This window comes from Giraffa tippelskirchi, chromosome 6 (genome assembly GCF_054371585.1).
Source record: "Giraffa tippelskirchi isolate mGirTip1 chromosome 6, T2T-mGirTip1v1.2.pri, whole genome shotgun sequence".
NCBI lineage: Eukaryota > Metazoa > Chordata > Mammalia > Artiodactyla > Giraffidae > Giraffa > Giraffa tippelskirchi.
The window spans coordinates 13,923,749-13,945,559 of NC_137280.1; the positions used below are offsets into that span (position 1 = coordinate 13,923,749).

The 21,811-nt window shown below is 42.3% G+C and overlaps 2 protein-coding genes and 1 pseudogene across 16 annotated transcripts in view; 2 read left to right on the forward strand and 1 right to left on the reverse strand.

The window, feature by feature from the left end:
• LOC145511619 (uncharacterized) overlaps nucleotides 1-17,701 on the reverse strand; it is a 138,082-nt gene extending 120,381 nt beyond the window's left edge. For 2 of the 6 annotated variants that reach the window (XR_014057998.1, XM_081505196.1), the window contains exons 1-3: nucleotides 10,592-10,934; nucleotides 6,403-9,394; nucleotides 4,898-5,073 (exon numbers count right to left, since the gene is read on the reverse strand). Coding sequence is in view for 2 of the 6 variants with exons in the window: in XM_081505196.1 (XP_081361322.1) it covers nucleotides 4,898-5,026 (129 nt within the window). In the remaining 4 variants the exon portion in view is untranslated. Of the gene's footprint in view, nucleotides 1-4,897; nucleotides 5,074-6,402; nucleotides 9,395-10,591; nucleotides 10,935-14,218 lie in introns of those variants that run through there. The other 4 variants (XR_014057997.1, XM_081505195.1, XR_014058002.1 and 1 more) reach the window with 3 other exon arrangements.
• On the forward strand, nucleotides 9,375-9,839 carry LOC145509304 (small ribosomal subunit protein uS11 pseudogene; annotated as a pseudogene).
• MTDH (metadherin) overlaps nucleotides 13,143-21,811 on the forward strand; it is a 55,167-nt gene continuing 46,498 nt past the window's right edge. For all 10 annotated transcript variants that reach the window (XM_081505182.1, XM_081505186.1, XM_081505189.1 and 7 more), the window contains exon 1: nucleotides 13,143-13,859. In XM_081505182.1, the coding sequence (XP_081361308.1) occupies nucleotides 13,473-13,859 (387 nt within the window). In that variant the 5' untranslated portion in view covers nucleotides 13,143-13,472. The remainder of the gene's footprint in view (nucleotides 13,860-21,811) is intronic.

Here is a 21,811-nt window from a genome sequence, read left to right on the forward strand (position 1 = left end):
CAGGTCCCATTGCAGCACACATGATATTTAATCCTTGCCCCTGGCATGTGGGATCTTCATCATTTAGTTGCAGATTTCAAACACTTTGTTATGGCATGTGGGATCCAGTTCCCCGGCCAGAGGTTGAACCCCAACTGTATTGCAACTGTGGAGTCTTAGCCACTGGACCACCAGGGAAGACCCAGAAGACGTGTCTTTTTATCCTACTCCTTCTTCTCCCTTCTGAGTGCCTAGAAGTTAGACATAGTGACATGCCATCTAGGACCAAGCAGATAAGGCTAATATTTTAGGGCCACAGGTTGAACTGCAGGATAGAAGGAGCCTACATAACAATATTATACGAGAAATTAATTAGACTATTAAATTCTATATGATTCTATATTGTTTAAACACCTGTCTTTGTTACAGCAGCTTATTCTGTATCCTAATTGAAACACTTTACAATTTCACTTGTTTTACATTTAGAATTTATGCTTTTACTTACTAATTGCTATTTCATTTTCTCTAGATGTTGCAGAGCATTTCCATCAAGGAACAATAAAACACTCAAAGAAATACACACATTTCTGTACAAAGAGAGATGGCAACTTTGCTAAAATGGGTGGGTGTTAAAATCATGCAATAGCTCAGAATGATCATTTTGTCAGCTAATTATAAAAATTCAAGTTTGGGTAAAACAAATCTTATTCTCAAGGTTACGCACGGTGCTGTCACTTGTACAGAATATTAACATTGTCTGTTAAGAGAAAGTGTACCTGAATACTGAACTTGGTTCTTTTTGGAGCAATTAGGGCACAAACTAGAAGAAAACATTTCAGTCATTCAAGATAAATGATTTCCTGTTGTTAAATCCTCTTAGCAGATATAAACAAATTACTCTAAATCTATATTTAACAATCTTTTAAGTTTGTTTTTAAAGTTAGCTAGGGTAAGTTTGTTCAGAAGAGATAATGGACATGTTCAAAAAGTTTCTGATATAAATAGATATCAGTTTATATCAATTTCAGAAGGTATATTACTATGAGTGGCAAATTTATCAAATAGATAACTCAACTAGAGAACTAAGTAAGAAAGAAAATTTTGAGAGTTATAAAGACAAGGAAGCAGTCAGGAAAACAAAAAAGAGAAATAATTTTAAAATAAAAAGCACTAGTGCTAAAAGTTTTGTTTCACTGTGATGCCAGTTAGACCATAATTTGTTTCTATTACACTACCACAAATATAACACAGTAAAGACAGAAGTAGTATTATTAGAAGAGGAAAAGAAATGTGTGTCTCTAGTCTTTCTAATTCTCTTTGGGCTACCAAAATTGGGTGGGAGAGATAAGTCAGGTAGTTAAATGTTGATGGGTGAGAAAGAAATCACATAGCCTTCAGAGAAGTCATACAGAGTAGCTGGAAGACGCTACGAGGACTTTCAGTTTCACAAAATATAAATAAGTCTTAAGCAGGATCTCATCACAAAATGAAGATTCATGGTAATAAATTAACCTCTCTCAACTTTTCTTTTGCCACTAACGGAATCATGATCACCATGTCACTCAAAAACAGAAAGTCAATCATCCATGATTCTTCCCTCCCCTTTATCTCACATTCTGTCACATGTCACACTTCATCTCATTTCCACCACCACTGGATTTAGGCACTGGGTACCTCACATCCCAGATCACTGCCAACAGCCTCCACCCCATCTTCCTCTTCAGTCACCACATTTGTTAATTCATTAGTTAAACAAATGCTTATATTAATAGTGCCTAGTGCAGTAAGTGCTAGGGGTACCACAGTACAGAAGTTAGCCCCCATGGCACTTATGTTCTAGCAAGAGATACCAGCAAATCGATTTTATGGTATTCTTGCCTTTAAAGACTCCACAGAACAATCCCAGATCTTATCCTGTGTTATGAACTGAATTGTGTCCCCTTTAAAATTCCTACAGTGGAACCGTAACCCCTAGTGTGACTGCATTTGGAGACACAGCCTTTAAGAAGGTAACTGGAGTTAAGTGAGGTTATAAGGATGGAGTCTTAATCAGACAGGACTAGGGTCCTTATAAGAAGAGGCAGAAGGAATTCCCTGGTGGAACAGTGTTTAGGCCTCAACGTTCTTACTGCTGGGAGCCCCGGGTTTGATCTCTGGTTGGGAAACTAAGATCCTGCAAGCTGTTCAGTACAGCCAAAAAACAAACAAAACAAAGAAGGGGAAGAGACACCAGAGATTTCTCTCTCCCCATACACAAGCAAACAAAAGGCCATGTGAAGGCACAGCAAGAAGGCAGCTGTCTGCAGCCAAGGAGAGAGCCCTCAACAGAAACAGCCTTGAGGGCACATTAATCTTACACTTTCAGTCACAAGATCTTGAGAAAACAAATTTCTGTTGTTTAGGCCATCCAGTTTCTGGTCCTCTGTTACAAGGCAGCCCAAGCTGACTAAGTCTTTATTCTCATTCTCACCAAACAGGGCCTATTCTCTAACTACCAGGCTTCAGCTTCAGGGAGGTAAAATTCTCCACATGTACTCACAAAATAACTCATCAGGAATAAGAGTCACAGCACAGACAAAACTTGTACCATACTCTGAGCAAAAACAAAGCAACAAACAAACAAAAACTCATTGAGTCCAAGTGATTCATCAAACTTAGGATTTATTAGATATAGCTTACTAACTGCCAAGTTTCCTAGGATTTATTAGATATAGCTTACTACAGTTAGTAAATTTACCTTTCCAATTACAGTATCAATTTTTTGGTCAATTTTTGAGGATCTGAGGTTATTAATTTACATAAAAATTTTGGTCTTTGCCAGAACGGACACCTGTGTCTTTCCTTTCTGCTCAGCCACCAAAATAGCTACTCATTTTCACAAATGTTAGGTCTCAAATGAGGTTTGAGGAATTTTTTTTTCTCTCATCCAGCAGAGGTGACTCACCACATTTTAAAGAAGTTTTTCCTTTTAGCAATAAAGTTTTCACAAGTTCAAAAATACCTCTGAAAATTTAACAGAAACCTTAGAAGCCACTGGTTATGACATGAATCAGCATATCTTAAAGTTTAGTGGTGGCATTATTCAGCAAAATAGGCCTAAATGAAACAGAACACTTAAGTAAATATTATAACTCTAGAAAGCATTTCCCAGCGGGGCATTTTAAATTTATATGAAATTTTATATATATACATATATATATATATATGAAAATGATTATCATCTTGGGAGAAATTTTTCTATTGGTCAAAAATAAGTTTTTTCCAATTTTTGAAAGATGAATAAAACCTTTTAGGAAGAAGGAAGGAAAGAATATTTCAGAAGACAGAAGTTGGGCTCTCCAAGCAGATTCCTGGCTCTCCGAGCACATTCCTGCTATAACCCTGCCATGGGTGAAGCCCAAATGTGTACCATACAAAATAGTTCTTACTTCTTCAGATTTGGGCTTCCCAGGTGATGAACAGGTAAAGAATCCACCTGCCAAAGCAGGAGACACAGGTTTGATCCCCGGGTCAGGAAGATCCCCGGAGGAGGAAATGGCAACCCACTCCAGTATTCTTGCCTGGAAAATTCCGTGGACAGAGGAGCCTGACAGGCTATGGGGTCGCAAAGAGTTGGACACGACTGAGCATGCACACATGCTTTGGGTTTACCTGGTACAGAGAAAATTAACAATATTGTATGCTTCACAGTTTACATCTCACTTGCATCATTAGTTACTGCTCAGATTAAAATGTACCCAAAACTCAGTGACTTCTCTGGGTACAGAGGCACAGATGTACCATTATGTTTTGATTTTTGAGGCTGTTTATATGACGTGCTACACACTCACCTTGAAGGTAAAGTTTAAAAAAAGCAAACAGAACAAAACCTTTATCTTATTCTGATTAAAAGGATAGGATATATTCACATGGGCTTCCCTGGTGGTTCAGATGATAAAGAATCCACCTACAGTGTGGGAGATCTGGGTTTGATCCCTGGGTTGGGAAGATCCCCTGGAGGAGGACCTGGCAACCCACTCCAGTATTCTTGCCTGGAGAATCCCCATGGACAGAGGAGCCTGGCAGGAGACAGTCCATGGGGTCACAAAGAGTCAGACACAACTGAGTGACTAAGCACATATATTCACATAAAATATTCAAACAATTTAGAAGAGTATAAAGAAAAAGTTTTCAAAAAACCTCCAAAAAATCCTACTGCTGTACAGATTTGAGGGATTGTCTTTCCAGATGCCTCTCAATCCATGTATATATATACACATATTCTAAAATTGTAATGATCTGATACCCATGTTATTCTGTAACCTGATGTTTTCACTTAAGAGGTAGGCTTTTCATGTCAGTGAATAACTGATATACATAGATATATGTCATATTCTTTAATGGCTGCATAATATTCCTATCCTTGTATATGTCACAACATATTCAAACAATCACTTCCTTTGATTGCTTCCAATTTTTTGAGATTGTAAACTACAATGTAATGACTATGTGATTCTACTTTTGTGTATTTATTTGATTATTTCTTTGTGGACAATTTCTTAGCAATGGACTCTGCTGAATCAAAAAATCATTTGCCTTTTGAGCTTTGGCTTTCTAAAATGTCTGCGCCGCCAAACTGTCTTCAGAAAGCTGTGTGCCTATTTACTCTCATCAACACTGTACGAGAATGTCTGTTCCCCCACAGCCCTGCAAACACTGACTTTTGCCCACCTTTTCCAACTTGGACACTATCGTAGATATATTAGTTCTACTGCTGTGTAACAAATTACCACAAACTTAGCAACTTAAAACGCATGCACTAGCTCACAGTTTCCAGATCCGCTAAGGTCTCTTCAAGGCTGCAACCAAGGCATAAGCCAGGGCTGGGGTCTCACCTGAAGGATCACTTGAGGAAAGACTTGCTTGCAAGCTCACTTACATGGTTGTTGGCAGGACTCAGTTCTTTTTTGGTTGTTGGACTGAGGGCCACAATTTGAAACTGGCTGTTGCCCTCAGTTCCTTGCCACTTGTGTGTCTTCAACACAGCAACCTGCTTCATCAGAGCCATGAAGGGAGAAAGTCAGCTTGCCAGATGGAAATCAGAATCTTTTGTAACTGAATCACAGAAATGACATTCTCTCAATGTTAAGGTAGCTTATTGGTTCTCAGAAGGAAATTACTTAAGGGGATGAGATTACACAAAGTCATAAATACCAGAAGGCAGAGATCACTGGGGACATCTTGGAAAATGCCAACCACAGTCCACCCTCTGGTCCCCAGTGACTCATGTCACTTCTACATGCAAAACACATTCATCCTCTTTTAAGGCATCTCCTCAAATCCAGGATTTCATCATCTAAATCAGGTCCAGGTACAGATGAAGCTCCTTAGGTGTAGTTTTGTTCATGATATCTCCTGCAGCACAATCTCTTTCAGTTTGAGGGAACTGTGTAACTAAACACTAGTTTTCTTCTCCTTAGACATCCACCATACAATGGTGTTACAGCAAAGGAAAATAGCTATATACATTCCCATTCAAACTAGGGGGAAATTAGAGGTACAAAGGCATCAGTTGTCCATAGCAATCCTGAAATACAACTCAGAAATGTTGGAAGTTCCTGCATTAGTTTTCAAAGTCTAGAATAATTATCCGTGAGTCTTAACTCCACCCTCTGGACTCTTGATTTTATGCTCTGAGTCTCCATTTCTTTCTCAAGAAAAGTAGTGCAGTTTGCAACTGAGTAATTTTCTCAGCCTGCCTCTTGCCAGTAAAGTTTTGGAAGTTCCATACATTCTTTATGTTTTCTACTCTCTTCATCCCTTTCAGTCCAAAATGGCAGTGTTTGTGGTATATTATGTTCTCAAAAACTTTTTGAGCCTTCTGCAAATGTCACATGAATCAGTGTGAAATAATTTCAATGAGTACTGTGAAATTTCATGGTGCCATAAATATATGCAACATGAGGAGTGACCTGGTCAAGTGCTGGGCACAGCGTCTGGGAGAAAATGATGTTTCACTTGAAATAGGAAGGATAAGTGGAAATTGAGTAGGAAAAGCAATCAATGAATTTCATGCACAGTGCAAAGGGTTTGTAAAAGTAGAAAGCATCAATGATTGAGAAATGAGTGTGAACAGAGCAAGGAAACTAAGGGGTATCCCCAGCTCTCATCTCTCTCCTGGAGTCCACATCCATGTGTGATAACCTATTTGATAACTCATCTGGGTAATTTGTACTCTCAAAATCAATGTGTATAAAACAAAGTTACTAATCTCGAGTTGCCAAACTCAGCTCTTTCCCCAATATTCCCCATTTCAAAGAATGGTACCACCATCTATCCAATTGGAAGTGAGAAACTTAAGAGTCATTGTTAAGAATTCCTTCTTCTTCAAATCCCTCCACAAAATCTTACGGACTCTATCACTAGTTACAGACTAGTGCTCACCGTAATTCAAGCATCCCACGCTCTCTCACGTCCCAAAGCCTTCACTTTTGCTGGTCCTCATGCTTGGAAATTCCTCTCCACTTTCTTCCTTCTCTTCACAGCAACATCCTACATCCTCCTAGACTGAACCTAAATATATAGTATTTGAAAGTGTTCCACTGCTTGAAATACAGAAATAACCTTTCCCTTGTTGGTGATATCACTTTGTAAGTCATCATCACTGTTACAGACTGAGTTCTCTGTGAAGTAGACTTTTAGATGGACATATAAGGAAGCGCTCTTGGAACCAATACCAAGGGAAGGAGAAGGAGGAAACGGGACTGAGTAGCTCGAGAACTGGGCTGAGATACAGAACCAACAATCCTCAGTCAAGCTCAAGGAGTACTGCGGGGCTGGGATGGTCTTTCAAAACTGACCTAGGGTGGGACAAGGCCAGGACTGTGCAGGCCCAGGCTGAAGAGTCACTGGATGTAGGTTGTCCCTGAATGGGGACATGACCTTTGCTGAGGATGTTTTCCTCAGTCATTTCCCCAAAATCTGACACCTAAGAGATGGCCTCTGGTAGGTGTAGGCAGGTGGCTAGGTATGAGCAGAGAACTGAGGGCAGGGGCCAGGTGGCAAGAAACCTTGCTTAAATAAACTTTCACTTTACTTTCTTAACCTTTCTTCTTCATCTTCAAATTCTCAATGAAGAAAGAACCTCAAATTCACTGGCAACATTCCCAGAGTTAGGGGGAAGTCTTTCATTAGCAAAGCAGGACCTGGGAGGTACAGCATAGCATCCAGTACAATCTTTATGCTCAAATCTGTTTACTGTAGTGATACTCTCCTGCATTAAAGCCATTTAAGAAAGGGTCCATCATCCTCACTAGGCTGATTTTTGAGGATACTATGCATTTAAACCAAAGAGCTGGGATTCAATAGATGTCCAGTGAAGAAATGATTGACTAGGGGCTTCCCTGGGGGCTTAGTGGTGAAGAGTCCCCCTGCCAGTGTAGGAGACATGGGTTCAATCCCTAGTATGGGAAGATCCCATACGCCATGTAGCAACGAGCCTGTGGGCCACAACTATTGAGGCTGTGCTCTAGAGCCTGGGAGCAGCAACTACTGAAGCCTGCAAGCCTCGACCCAGTGCCCCACAAGAGAAGTTACCACAAAGAGAAGCCTGCACACTGCAACTGGAGAGTAGTCCTTCCTCCCCAAAACTAGGGAAAAGCCTGAGAGGCAATGAAGACCCAGCACAGCCAAATAAATATTAAGAAAAAAAAAAAAGATTGAATTAACAATCCAGGGAAACTGATTAACTGAAACCACAGACATCTAACTGATGGAACAGAGTGCCAATTTCTTCCTTTGCACCAGTATTTTTCAATCATTTTTTCATTATCACTCCTCTAAGGGCCTTTTTATATACTTTCCTATGAAGTTTTAATGTCACATATATATTGTGTATCTGTGCGTGTGGTATACTGTATCTATACTTTGTACACTAAAAAACATTTTTTTAGCCCCCAAAGCCAATACTGAGAAATCCCCTGGGGGAGCAATATTGTTCCACTGAGAATGTATGATTTACACTAGTTAAATATAACTTCAAAGAGGATCAGATTACTTAAGTCAGCTCATCTTACAGTAAGTAAAAGTGAAGTCGCTCAGTCTTGTCCAACTCTTTGCGACTCCATGGACTGTAGCCCACCAGGCTCCTCCATCCATGGGATTTTCCAGGCAAGAGTACTGGAGTGGGTTGCCATTTCCTTCTCCAGGAGATCTTCCCGACCCAGGGATTGAACCCAGGTCTCCCACATTGTAGGCAGACGCTTTACAGTCTGGGCCACCAGGGAAGTAAAGATACCTGATTACAAAATGGGTGTGGCATGCTGAGCATGAAATCAGAGCAAAAGGGGTTAAAAGGCCTAAAGGGATACCTGTAGAAATGGTCCAGCATACCATTCCCCACTGTAAGGTTACAGCAACTCCACAACTGTATAGTCACAGAAGCCTCCATTATTTTGCCTAGCTTCTGTGCAAACTATAGCTTTTGTCATTTTTGTCAGTTAAATTTAATTACAAAGTATCTCAAGTATACAAAAAGAAGAGAGAAGGAGCACTCTTGCATTCATAACTTAAGAGATAAAAACACTATATATTCATTTGCAATCCCCTACACATAATGTGTGTATGTGTCCAACTCCTTGTGACCCCATGGGCTGTAGCCCGCCAGGCTTCTCTATGGAATTTTCCAGGCAAGAATACTGGAGTGGGTTGCCATTTCCTCCTCCAGGGGACCTTCTGGACCCAGGGATCAAACCTGAATCTCTGGCATCTCCTGCATTGGCAAATGTATTCTTTACCAACTGTGAGACCTGGGAAGCTTTACTGAAATGCGAAAGTTTGTCCCCACTCCAAATTCACACGTTGGAACCCTAACCCCAACATGACTGTTACTTGGAGATAAGGTCTTTAGGGAAGCAATTAAGGTTAAATAAGGTCATAAGGGTGGGGCCCTAATCTGACAGAATTAGTATCTTTATAAGAAGAGATATCAGAGAGTTCACTGGCTCTCTCCCCACCATGTGAGGACACAGCAAGGAAGTGGCCATCTGGAAGCCAGGAAGAAAACTGGTCCCCTGATCTTGGACTTCCAGTCTCCAGAACTGTGAGAAAAGAAATCTCAGTTGTCTAAACTACCTAGTTTATGGAATTTTGTTTTGGCAGTCTGAGCAAACAAACACAAACACACTAATCCCAAGAATTAATCACAGAGTATACAGAAAAAGAGGAGAAACCAAGGGGTCAAGAACAGTTAAGACTGGGTTCTACTACAAACTCAGCCACTCTGACTCTGTGGTACAACTCTTAACCCTCTGAAACACCCTTCTTCTCTTCTATGAAATGAGAGGCTCTAGGTAGAACTTCTTCAGGTCTCTTAAAACTTCCAAACTAAGCTCTTTCCAGTGATAAGAGTCTGGAGAAGATGCACAGAAATGGCACCCTGCAGGGAGAAAGAAAAGAAGGAACAGGTCATCAGCCTTGGCCCTTGGGTGGCTGAAGGAGAAAATGTATTCGGTATGTGCCACACCTTTGCATCCGTCATTGACACTTTTGTCCATGTCACCAATTTTTCAGGCAAGGAAACCATTTGCCGTGTAACTGGCTGGCTAAAGGTGAAGGTTGACTGAGATGAGTCTTCCTCATATGCTGCCATGTTGGCTGCCTAGGATGTAGCCCAGAGATGCAAGGAGCTGGGCATCACTGCCCTCCACATCAAACTCTGGGCCACAGGAGGAAGTAGGACTAAGACTCCTGGACCAGGAGCCCAGTCAGCACTCAGAACCCTTGCCCACTCAGGGATGAAGATTGGGCGGATTGAGAATGTTACCCCCATCCCCTCCGACAAAACCTGCAGGAAGAGGGGTCTCCACGGTCACCATCTGTGAACAGGACTCCTCAAATTGTTGTTTTGTTAATAAACTGCCTTGATGTAAAAACAAAAAACTTGCAAACTAAAAGTGTTACATACTGTGAGCTATGGCTCAGGCAATGACAGTGCCAGGATTCTATCCTCATGAAATTCTTACGGGTATTCACAAAGCTATTTAGTTATAAGTGTATTCATGACAGAATTGCATTTAATGGCAAAAAACAAGAACAGCAACAAAAACACTTGTAAATAACCTATCCAACAATAAACTATGTTAAATAAACTATATAGTAGAGCCAGATCATAGAATAAGTGAATATTTATTGTGCAAACCTGTTAAAAAAATTAACATCAAGTATATAATGCTGAGAAACCTTAAAATTATAGATCGGCAAAAACTTTGTCAAAAATACTATCAGTGAACATGTAGCATGCCACTCCTGTATGCAGCTGTTCCTTCCACGTGGGTCACTTTTCAAAAAACTGTAAACTGTCTTATTGAGGTATATTTGACATAAACTACAATATCTAAAGTAAACATTTGTTAAGTTTTGACATATATAAACCCATAAAACCCATAGGCCCATAAAACCAGAATAATAAAGATAACATATCCATCACTCCCCAAAGTTTCCTGGTGCCCCTTTCTAATCACTCCCTCCCACCACTCCTTGCTCACTCGCCTCCCCAAATCACCACTGATTTGCTGTCACTATAGATCAGTTTGCATTTTCTAGTTTTATATACATGAAATCATACATTACATACTCTTTTTTGCCTGGCTTCTTTCACTCGGCATATTTATGTTGACATTCACCTATGCCTTCACGTATTTATTTCTGAGTGGTATTCCATTGTATGGGTCATTTTAACTCTGAATTAGCAGTCTTCATTTCCAACCCAGTTGCTTCAAGAAAAGTTTCAGCAACAACATCTAACATTTCTTTTAACTTTACTATTTTCAAGGAATTAGGATATTCCAGGCCAGGCTTGATATACTCTTTTAGAAACCGCTTGCTTTGCTTTGACTCTTTCAAAGCATCGCTTCATTTAAATTTTACCTAAATTTCATTCTGCAGCAAGTTAATAAACCTAACATTGTGGGGCTACTGGTATGTTCCTGGTGAGTTTTATCAGCTGAGTTCTATCAAGTGACATGAATGATGTCACTAAAATGTCACTTTGCATTTGTCATTAAATGCAAAACAGTAATCAGTGTATGAATCCATTTTTGTTCTTAAATTAAAATACTTTAAAAGATGACACAAAGCTATATGTGAAAAATTATTTTATCTGTATTACCAAATACAGTAAACATTTTCTTTTTAAGGTCAAAGGAGAGTCACACATACAAAAAAAGAAAGGCGATAGGATTTTACATAATCAGTATTTGCCAGACGGCCAAAGAACAGGGATATCCAGCTACTATTATTGTATAATAGCTTAATTCATAAGACCTCAGGTGTTCACCTAGAATGGGCTTCTTAGGAAAGATATTCTTCATGTCTCTGGAACCAAAACATAAATGTAAAATTGTAAACCTACTTTCATAAATGTAAATAGAATTTGGAACCTTTTAGAGATAAAGTAGTTCCAATGACATCTTCCAAGTTTTTGGCCTTGTGATTTGCACTGTCTTTAATTACAGTCTTTAATTATAAGTCTGTATAAAGCTTGGCTAGAGTAACAGTTTATCATTTACCAAACTCCCTTTCACTCATTAATCACAATATGCGTTACAACACAGTTGCAAAGTAGGTCAAAATACTCCTAAATACATTTTTGGCATTCAGTACTTACTAATACTACTCCCCTTTCTATTCTTTGAGAAAGCCTGTATTTAGTTCACTTAAGACACTTGCTTAACATGTTAATTATCATTTAACGAAAACACATCAAGTTTTCTCATAGGGAAATATAACGTCAAAACTCTAAGGCAGCCGTGAATATAATCTTTGTATTTTTAAGATCTGAAAATTCACTTCTTCCTAATGTTACCCAGATATGGTCAACGCAGCATACAAAAAAGAATTTTTGGAAATTCTGTGATCTTGCACAAAAGCTTGAAATAGAACGCAACAAGGGAACTACTTCATCTACATGTAAAACACAATCCAATATGCCTCACATTACTTATTAAACTGCAATAGGAAAACAATACCGCCCACGTGCCTTCCAACTTTTTTGAGTTCTGGCGAATGACAGGAACGCAAGGCAAGAGCGAAGGAGCGAAAACCACGCGAAAGCGCCCTTGGTCAGACTGGCAAACTGTAGACACGCAACGTGGGTAAGTTGAGACAAACCTAATTTGTGAACGAAACCTAGACCCCGAAAGAACAGTGCCCGACTTCGGGCTCAACTGAGCCCAACCCTGGAAGCGTCTAGCTGGACCCGTGATCCAGTTAGTAGAAGCCGCTTCCACCCCAACACTACTCCCAGAAAAAGAACGGACAAAAGCAGACAGCTACTAGGGCGACTTGGACCCACACCCCGTGACCTGGTTCCTCAGCTCAGTTCAGTCGCTCGGTCGTGTCCGACTCTTTGCGACCCCATGGACTGCAGCACACAAGGCCTCCCTGTCCATCACCAACTCCCGGAGTTTACCCAAACTCATGTCCATTGAGTCGGTGACGCCATCCAACCATCTCATCCTCTGTCATCCCCTTCTCCTCCCATCTTCAATCTTTCCCAGCATCAGGGTCTTTTCCAATGAGTCAGCTCTTCACATCAGGTGGCCAAAGTACCGGAGTTTCAGCTTCAGCATCAGTCCTTCCAATGAATATTCAGGACTGATCTCCTTTAGGATGGACTGACTGGATCTCCTTGCAGTCCAGTGGACTCTCAAGAGTCTTCTCCAACACCACAGTTTAAAAGCATCAATTCTTCGGCGCTCAGCTTTCTTTTCAGTCCAACTTTCACATCCTAGCTCTTCACCCTCTGGCACGCCCCGCCCCCCCTCCCCGGCCCGCCGCAGCCCCCAGGCTTCCCCAAGAGCCCCTCCCCTGAACCCATTCAAAGCGCCACGTCTCCTAGCTCCTGGCCACCAGCCATCCCGCAGAGGCTTCCTCCAGTGAACCCCTCCCAGCCTCCCGCCCAGAGTCACCGGTCCCCAGTGCTCGGCGCGCCTCCGGCAAACGCCGAAAAGCGTCCCAGCCGACCGCCTCAGCCGCGCGCTCCCTCCAACGGCTTCCCCTCCCGCCCGGCCTCGCCCGCGCCCACGTGACACCCACGCCCCGCCCACCAGCGCCCACGTGACCCGCGGCCCTGCTCCGCCCCCCTGTCGCCTCCCGCTGCGTGGATCGCGGCCGGAGCCGCCATTGTTCCGCCGAGGGAGGACAGCGGGGGCCCGGCACTGGCGCGGAGACGCCGCTTAGCGGCCGCCACTGGAGACACTCCCTCCCGCCGTCCCCCTCCTTCTGGCGGCGGCAGAGTGAGGCTCTGACGAGGGGGGAACCGGGGGAGCACCCCCCCGTCCTCCTGGCAGCGGCCGCGGCCGATCCCCGGCTCCGGCGCGAGGGGCGGCCGCAATGCGCTCGGCCTGAGGCGGTCCGGCCCCGGCGCGTCCTCGCTTCCCTCGACTGTTCCACGGCGTCTCGGCGGCCCGGCGTCATCCTGTGAGTCCCCCCGCTCCCCCTGACGGGGAGGGAAGATGGCTACACGGAGCTGGCTGGACGAGCTGGCCCAGCAGGCCGAGGACGGCTCGGCCCGGCTGCAGGAAATGCTCTCGGTCGGCCTGGGCTTCCTGCGCACCGAGCTGGGCCTCGACCTGGGGCTGGAGCCGAAGCGGTACCCGGGCTGGGTGATCCTGGCGGGCACGGGCTCGCTGGGGCTGCTGCTGCTCTTCCTGCTCGGCTACGGCTGGGCCGCGGCTTGCGCCGGCGCCCGCAAAAAGCGGAGGAGCCCGCCCCGCAAGCGGGAGGAGGCGGCGGCGGCGGCCGCGCCGGCCCCGGCCGCTGACGACCACGGCGCGCTGAAGAATCTCAGGAGCGAGGAGCAAAAGAAGAAGAACCGGAAGAAATTGCCGGAGAAGCCCAAAGTGAGTAGGGGAGGAGCGGCTGGCTGGTTGGGGGAGTGGGGAGCCCCCCGCCCCCGTCGAGCGATCGGGAGGCCAAACCCCCGCCGCCCCCGTTGGGAATCCGGCAAAGGGGACAGAGGGAGCATAGTCGAGAGCCGGGAGGCAGCCTCCCAGGCGGAGGCGGCGATCGGTGGACGCGTTTCTCGGGGATGGTGGAAACTCAAGAAGTATAGGACCCCGTGGGGCAGATGGGTCTGGAGGAAGGAAGTTAGACTGTTTTGGGGGTACATTTAAATAAAAGCCGCCCGGGACCCTTGACCTCCCGAATGACATGCCAAGCCGCCGCACCCCCCCACCCCCCGCCCCACTCCGAGGCCTACTTGGGTTAGGCTGCCTGTGTGTGCGGAGGCCGACGGGACCTTAGGGTGGCGTTGGGAAGTTGTGGCAAGACTGCGCCTGGAAGCCAAGAGCCTGCGTGCTTCAGGTCCCGCCGAGGTGGGAGGCAGTGGAGGAGATAACGGTGACCTCAAAACTCTGGGGCTTACTCGAGGATTAAAGGTACCCAGGTCTGGACGCGCTTCCATTTTAGTTAGGGCTCTAGAAGGGAAATGGTTGCCCACTCTGCTTCTGCTGCATGTGGCCCCTGGAGGCCGGAACAGGAGCCCGGCAAGAGGGAGTCTGTCTTCTAACGTACTTTGGGGTACACGGCCCTCTGAGCGGGCGCCAAGGCAGGTTCAGCGGAGCGGTGTGGGAGGTTTTGAAATAGGGTAAAAAGGATGACAGAGCAGAATGGTGCCGGGCTGAGAAAAGTGATCAGGCGCCCATTTACCGGACCACGTGTGGAAAGGCAGAGAGCATCACGACCGTCTTATCGTGCCTTCACCTTTTATTTCTGCAGCCTTGATTGCCATGTCCCTCATGGTTCTCCCATTAGAACTTTCATGGGTTTATTTTACTTCTTTAAACATAGCGTATAGTTGACCAGAGTATGGAGGGTGTGCAAAATTGGAAACAACTCCTAACCTATTTTTATAGCCGCTGGTTTTAGCGCCTCACCTTTTCAGCACAATAAGGTTCTATGTGAAATGCCCTCTGGTTTTTGCTGGACACTGAGTGGTATGTACGTGAAAGTTAGTTGGTCGTGGAAACGGATGAGGAGACAGATTCAAAAATAATTTTAGTACCTTGTGGACTGACAGGTGCTGTAGAGGTGTGAACAGTGTAAATGAGGTTTAGAGAGTGGGAGGGATTTGGAGGAATTTAGCAAAGTTATGGAGAAAGTCAGATTTGAATTCAAGCTAAAGTCATGAGGATATGGTTGGTAACAGTACAAAGGATGACACTGTATTAGAGCTGTGACAAGTCACAATTACCGCATTATTAGGTCTAGATTAGACCTGCTGGTTAAGAGGATGCAAGATATGTACAAGAACTAGAAAAGGATACAACTTTGTTAGTATGACTACTGCCTTAGGTTAGGAGAAGCGAAAATAGAAGTGATTTGGAAGCTGTGTAATTGTATTTAAATTTGTAGAGAGTATCAGGGTTTACCAGAAAGTAATGTTATGGTGGAAACCTGGCTCCAAGATAGGAAAGAAGGTGATCTTGAAAAAAATCACATTCATTCATAAGCCTAGGACCAGTGTGGATGAAACAGGTTGTGAAAATTTCAAAGCCCTGTTTGTGCCTCTCGAATTTCAGACAGACTTGGGTCAAGAGACAGGTGCTAACAAGAGCCCATTCGAAGTGCATCACAATGCTTAGAAGACCCATCTGAAGAAGGAACTTCTTCCTGTGGAACTTGTGCTGTGAAAAATACTCATCAGACTTAGTATTTGTGCTAGAGGGAAGGAATAAATAAATCCAGTGTTAGCTTTGGAGAATAGAGAATGGGAAGGCTGACAGAGTGGTTGAGTGTTAATTGCGTAAGCAAATGTGTTTGCCTACCTAACAGTAAAGATATGTTGGAGAAGTTTATCAACATTTACAAAACTGTGGCTTTCAAAAGTTTTTGACCACAACCTAGAGAAAACATTTTACAATACCCCCACACACACACTATTCTATTTTTCTTTAATGATATTTGTGACTTACTAAATTAGTTTCACATTTGATTTGACGGGTGACCCACAGAAAAACACTGCATTATGGGGTTAAGAAATCCAAGCTTCCATTTAGTTAGTTATTAGTTGGTTAGTATTCATATGCTTCAGCACTTTGCTAAGTTTTTATTTGGGGAAAAGCAGGATACTGCTTGCAAATTGAAGGCAGTAAAAAAGGAACACCATATTCATGTGTCTTACAGTGAAAGGGATACAAAAGCAAAAGCTCAGTTTTCTCCAAGGAACTTCTTATTCCAGTTGTGGAAAAAAGATATCAAAAACTTAACAGTGCAACCTTAGTGAGGGCCCAGGTAGCCAGGAAAAACCTTTCATGGAATTTGACTTTGAAAGTGGGGAGGAACTGGATATTGGGAAAGGCTGAAGAAAGAGCAAAGGCTTGAGAGTGGAAAACTTAACTCAGTTGGCCTGGCAGGAGTTGGAACTCTAAACTTGAGTGAGGCATTTAATCTTGCTTTCATTAGCTTATCTTGTTTATAAATTGAAGATCTTACTTGAGTTAAAATACTGCAGCATTCCTCAGAGTGTTCGCCCTGACTACTTGCAGTAGTTACTTTGAATGCTTGTTAAATTGTGTGGATTCTTGAGTCCAACTACAGATGTAAATTCAGTCTATGGAGCTGGGTCCAGGGAATCTGCTTTTTTAACAAGCTCCCTTGCCTATTTGAAAATCATTAACTGCAGTAGTGCCATAAGATTCAAAGTGTAAGAGAGATTTCTAGGTGCAGTCATGTAATCTTATAATCCATCTTTTATTACTACACCATTCTGATAAACATTTTGGATATACTTAATTCTGATTCAAGTGGATTCAGGGATGTCAACTTATACAGTTTTTTTGAAAGGACGTTGTGAATTGTTTATTTTTGTCCTTTTGAAGTTTTCTCTTAAATCTTTCCAGATTTCACAACTCAAATTTTTAGTTTGTTTCTATGCCTGTTTTTATGTATAGAGTAGATGTCATTTAGCTTTTTAAAATCTCTTCATAAGCATTTTTTTTTTCTTGTATTGGTTTGCTTTTTGTCCCCTAATACCTTGCCATAGGTTTTTGTGTTCATTCCCCTGTTAAAAGTGAAGGGGGTGACACTTTTCACTGGGCTTATCACTGTTTTCTTACATGTGTTTTTCTTGACACCTCATTCATCTTGAGTATTAAGTAGACACTCAGTAAATATTTTTTTCTTGACTTAACCTGTACAGTGATTTAGATGGATGTAAATGGCAACCCACTCCAGTATTCTTGCCTGGGAAATCTCATGGACAGAGGAGCCTGGTGGGCTATAGTCCATGGGGTCCCAAAGAATTGGACATGACTTAGCGACTAAACAACATCTCAAATAGCTGGTTTTTAGCAGTCATTGCTTTGTGTTTCAACTGGAAGCAGGTAACCAAGATCATCATCAAAGAAAATTCATTTTTCATAAAGATTTTCCATAGTACAATTAATATCTATAAGCTCAATAAATAGTGTTTTGTCTTATTTGCTACTGTATAACCTTGCACAGTGGTTGGCACTTAATAAGTAGTTATTGAATGTATAATATAGTAAAATGTCCCGCCAAAGTATTTTTTATGCCTAGAAAACATCCATGTGAGCCACCTTTTTATTTTTACAGTGAAAAAGGCTGTGTTTGCCTCATCTGGCGTAAATTCTGTAAGGTCCATCTTTCTATAGCCGATAAATCATTCTAATAGTAAGCTGTGTCTTTTGTAGTAGCTACTTCTTTTCCAGTTTCACTGCCACTGCCCTACTTTCGGACTTTATTACCTTTTGTTTAGGCTATCCTAACAGCATCCTAACTGGTTTTCCTGCTTCCAGTCCCTTTGTTGCCAATCCTTTCTACCCACTCATGCCAGTTAAATCTTTTAAAGTGTTAGTCACTCAGTCATGTCTGACTCTTGGCTATCCTATGGACTGTAGCCCACCAGGCTCCTCAGTCCATGGAATTCTCCAGGCAAGAATACTGGAGTGGATAGCCATTCCCTTCTCCAGGGATCGAACCTGCATTGCTTATGTCTCTTGCGTTGGCAGGTGAATTCTTCACCACTAGCACCACCTAGGAAGGCCAACTCTAATCATGTGACTTTCAAATTCACATCCTTTTGGTAATTCCCCAACACCTGTTGAATAAAATTCAGTGGCATGACTCTCAAGCCTTTTCATGATCTAATCCCGTCTTAGATTTTATCTCTTAGCATTACCTGTACGTGGAGAAGGAAATGGCAACCCACTCCAGTATTCTTGCCGGGAAAATTCCATGAACAGAGGAACCTAGCAGGCTGCAGTCCATGGGGTCACAAAGAGTTGGCCATGACTGAGCACATCAGCACATTACCCATAAGACATTACCATTAGCTAGATGTTAGAGTCTCTCTATTCATATTATCTTCTTCTTTTCATATGATTTCTTCTAAAAGGCCCCCTTTTTCTGTATCGCTACAAATTTCTACCTATCCTTAAATGGCCCAGCTACATTGCTACCTCTACTATAAAGCTTTTCTCTAGCTCCCCAGCTAGAGTTAGTCTGTCTTTTTTATATATTTATTTTATATCTTTTTATGAGAGCTAAAACAGAGCATTGCCTGGGAATGTGCTTGTAGGATGACTCAGATTTTTTCATAACTCTATGCATGTCCAAGAATGACAAGTATTGATTTGGGGGTTAGAAATAACTTTTAGCTAGTAGGTGAATTTGTGGATATGGAATCTCCAAATAATGGCAATCAACTGTTTGTTTGTATCTATAACTGAACTAATGGGCTTCCTTGGTGGCTCACTGGTAAAGAATCCGACTGCCAGTGCAGGAGATGAAGGTTCAATCCCTGGGTTGGGGAGATCCCCTGGAGAAGGAAATGGCAACCTGCTCCAGTATTCTTGCCTGGAAAACCCCATGGACAGAGGAGCCTGGTGGGCTACAAACCATGGGGTTGCAAAAGAGTTGGACGTGACTGACCAACTAAAACAACAACAGTAACTGGACTGTTTCTCCTACCTCCAGAACCTCATGTCTAGATGTATACTTGATTTCTTCAACAGGAAACCTGATGTTTATCTCAAAAACTTTAACATCGTCAGAACAGCACTCATAATTCCCTGCCTTCTCCCAGTTGTCTCCATTTCTGTAAATGGTAAATGACTACCTTTCCTTCAGTTATTCAGGCCAAAAATCTAAGAATCATTCTTGATTCTTCCCTTTTCCTTGTATCTTCATCTTCTTCACCTCATATCTAATCCTTCAGCAAGTTCCATCATTTTTATCTACAAAATATACATTTAGTCCAGCTACTCTCATTCTGTTTCCACCTTCACTCACACACACAGCAATAGCTTCTCTAGACTGCCTCCAGTCATTTCTCAACACCCTAGTAACCAGTCTTTTTAAAAGCAAATCGCCATCTTGTCTAAAACCAACATTTTAGTAGCTTTTGCATTTAGAATCTAAACTTTTTTCCTGTATGGCTTAGCAGCTGCATTTCTTCTAAGCAAACTTGAGTTGGCTTCCTCTCATTTGCTACTTTCACTTACAGTAATCGTTTGCACTTCTTCACGCTCTTTCACAACCTAGTGCTGCAAACTTGACCCACTGTTCTAATCGACCTTTAGATCTCACTTTGAAACTCACTCTCCTAGAAAATACTTTTCTGATCACCCTATTTAGGCATCCCCTTCTATTTTCTGTCTCAATCTTTTGTATGTGTTTCCTTTATTATAGTTTGTAGATTGTTTATTAACGTCTCCATTTACTTTTGCTCAGGGTCTTTTTTTTCCTCTCTAGATTATAAACCATGCTATCAGTGACTGGCATATTAGAGCCTTTGGTAACTATTTGTTAAATTAAATGCTGCATGATCTAAGATGATATCTTATTGTTTAGCTGAATGATCTAATCTGTTATTGATTTTACCAAAAAAAAAAAAGAATCTTGAGATTCAGAGAGATTAAGTGACTTATTCAAGGTCATAGAGCAAAGGCATTTCAAAGGCAAAACAATATCCTGATTTCTAGCTTTAGAACTCACTGTTATTTCCATTATACCGCTCTGGTTTTGATAGCATGTTCCAGGATATTACACTGCATTCAGAGAATGAATCTAATTTTTCTCAGTGAGTTACAACTTTATTGCTTTTAAATTTTACTTTTAAAAATCAGAAGTTTCTGCTGAAAATTATAATGACCTTTATAGCAGGTCCAGAATTTTGGCTTCATTTGTTTGGTCATATGACAGCACTTTTTCATCCTGTCATTTTCTTCTGCCAGAGGTGCTACAGAGAAGACCTTTAATAGTTCTGACAGAAAAGACCTTTAACAGTTGTGTTCATCTCAGATACCAAGAGCAGCAGTAAACTCTCAGTGCTTGTTTTTGTTGCACTTCAGCATTATTGGGTAATGTACTACTTTTCAAGGTTGTGAAAGTCTTGAAAGCATTTTAAAATTATTATTAGTATTATTCAAACAAACTCAAGTGATCTGTGTGAGGAATTGGTGTTGCTTGACCAGTGTTTTTGTTGTTTTGGTGGAGGGGGCTTGGTAGTTAATTTGTATTTGTTTGGTTTGGTTTGGTTTTTTTGGCCACACCATGCAACTTGTGGGATCTTAGTTCTCCAGCCAGGGATTGAACCTGGGCCCTCGGCAGTGAAAGCACAGAGTCATAACCCCTGGCTTGCCAGAGATTTCCTGACTCATTTTTTGCTCTGTTTTCTCTCCAACTGTGCTAGTAGTTTGGAGAGAAACTACTCTCAGATCCATCTCAGAAACTACTTTCTCAGATCCATCTGAGAAAGAACTACATAGATATGTGTATGCTGTATCACCTTTAATCCTTATCTCAGTACCCATCTGATATAAAACCTTAAAAACCAATGCTGTATTTGCTACTGCTGCTGCTACTTCTACTGCTAAGTCGCTTCAGTTGTGTCCGACTCTTTGCGACCCCATAGACGGCAGCCCACCAGGCTCTGCCATCCCTGGGATTCTCCATGCAAGAATACTGGAGTGGGTTGCCATTTCCTTCTCCAGTGCATGAAAGGGAAAAGTGAAAGTGAAGTCGCTCAGTCGTGTCTGACTCTTAGTGACCGCATGGACTGTAGCCTACCAGGCTCCTCCATCCATGGGATTTTCCAGGCAAGAGTACTGGAGTGGGGTGCCATTGCCTTCTCCGAATGCTGTATTTAGTGTTTCAAAAATTATCTTTAGCATAACTTGGCCATGTGATTGGTATTGAGTATCATCTCTCTAACCTATAAAAGTAGCCCTGAGCATCTTTGATGTTTTAGTCAACAAAGAGATGTTTTAGAATCCCTGGAGAGGGTTTAGTTAGGCTAGCTATTCAGAAGGCACAAGGATCTCTGTGTGTTCCATGTATTCAACTCTTTGTGACCCCATGGACTGTAGCCCGCCAGGCTCCTCTGTCCGTGGGATTCTCCAGGCAAGAATACTGGAGTGGGTCACCATTCTCTTCCCGGAGATCTTCCTGACCCAGGGAAAGAACCACATCTCTTGCGTTTCCTGCATTGGTAGGCACATTCTTTACTTCTGCACCACCTGGGAAGCCTGTACAAGGATCTTTATCTCAGGATATATAGCAAGATGTTTGCAAATTTGATTTATAGGCCATATTTATAAGATTATTGTCCTAGCTTTTAGGAGTTTAAAATTGGGGTTGAATCTAAAAACAAGTTGATAAATTACTGTGAGTGAAGCTGTGTACTGCGATGTTTAGCTTATGTAATTGATATGTGCACAGCATTTGACAGAAAGAAACACACAGTTTGTGTTTTTAAATAAATGACAAGAAATTGTTCTACCTTGAATATGTATCAGCACTCTTCCTAACTAAAGCTAAGAAACTGACC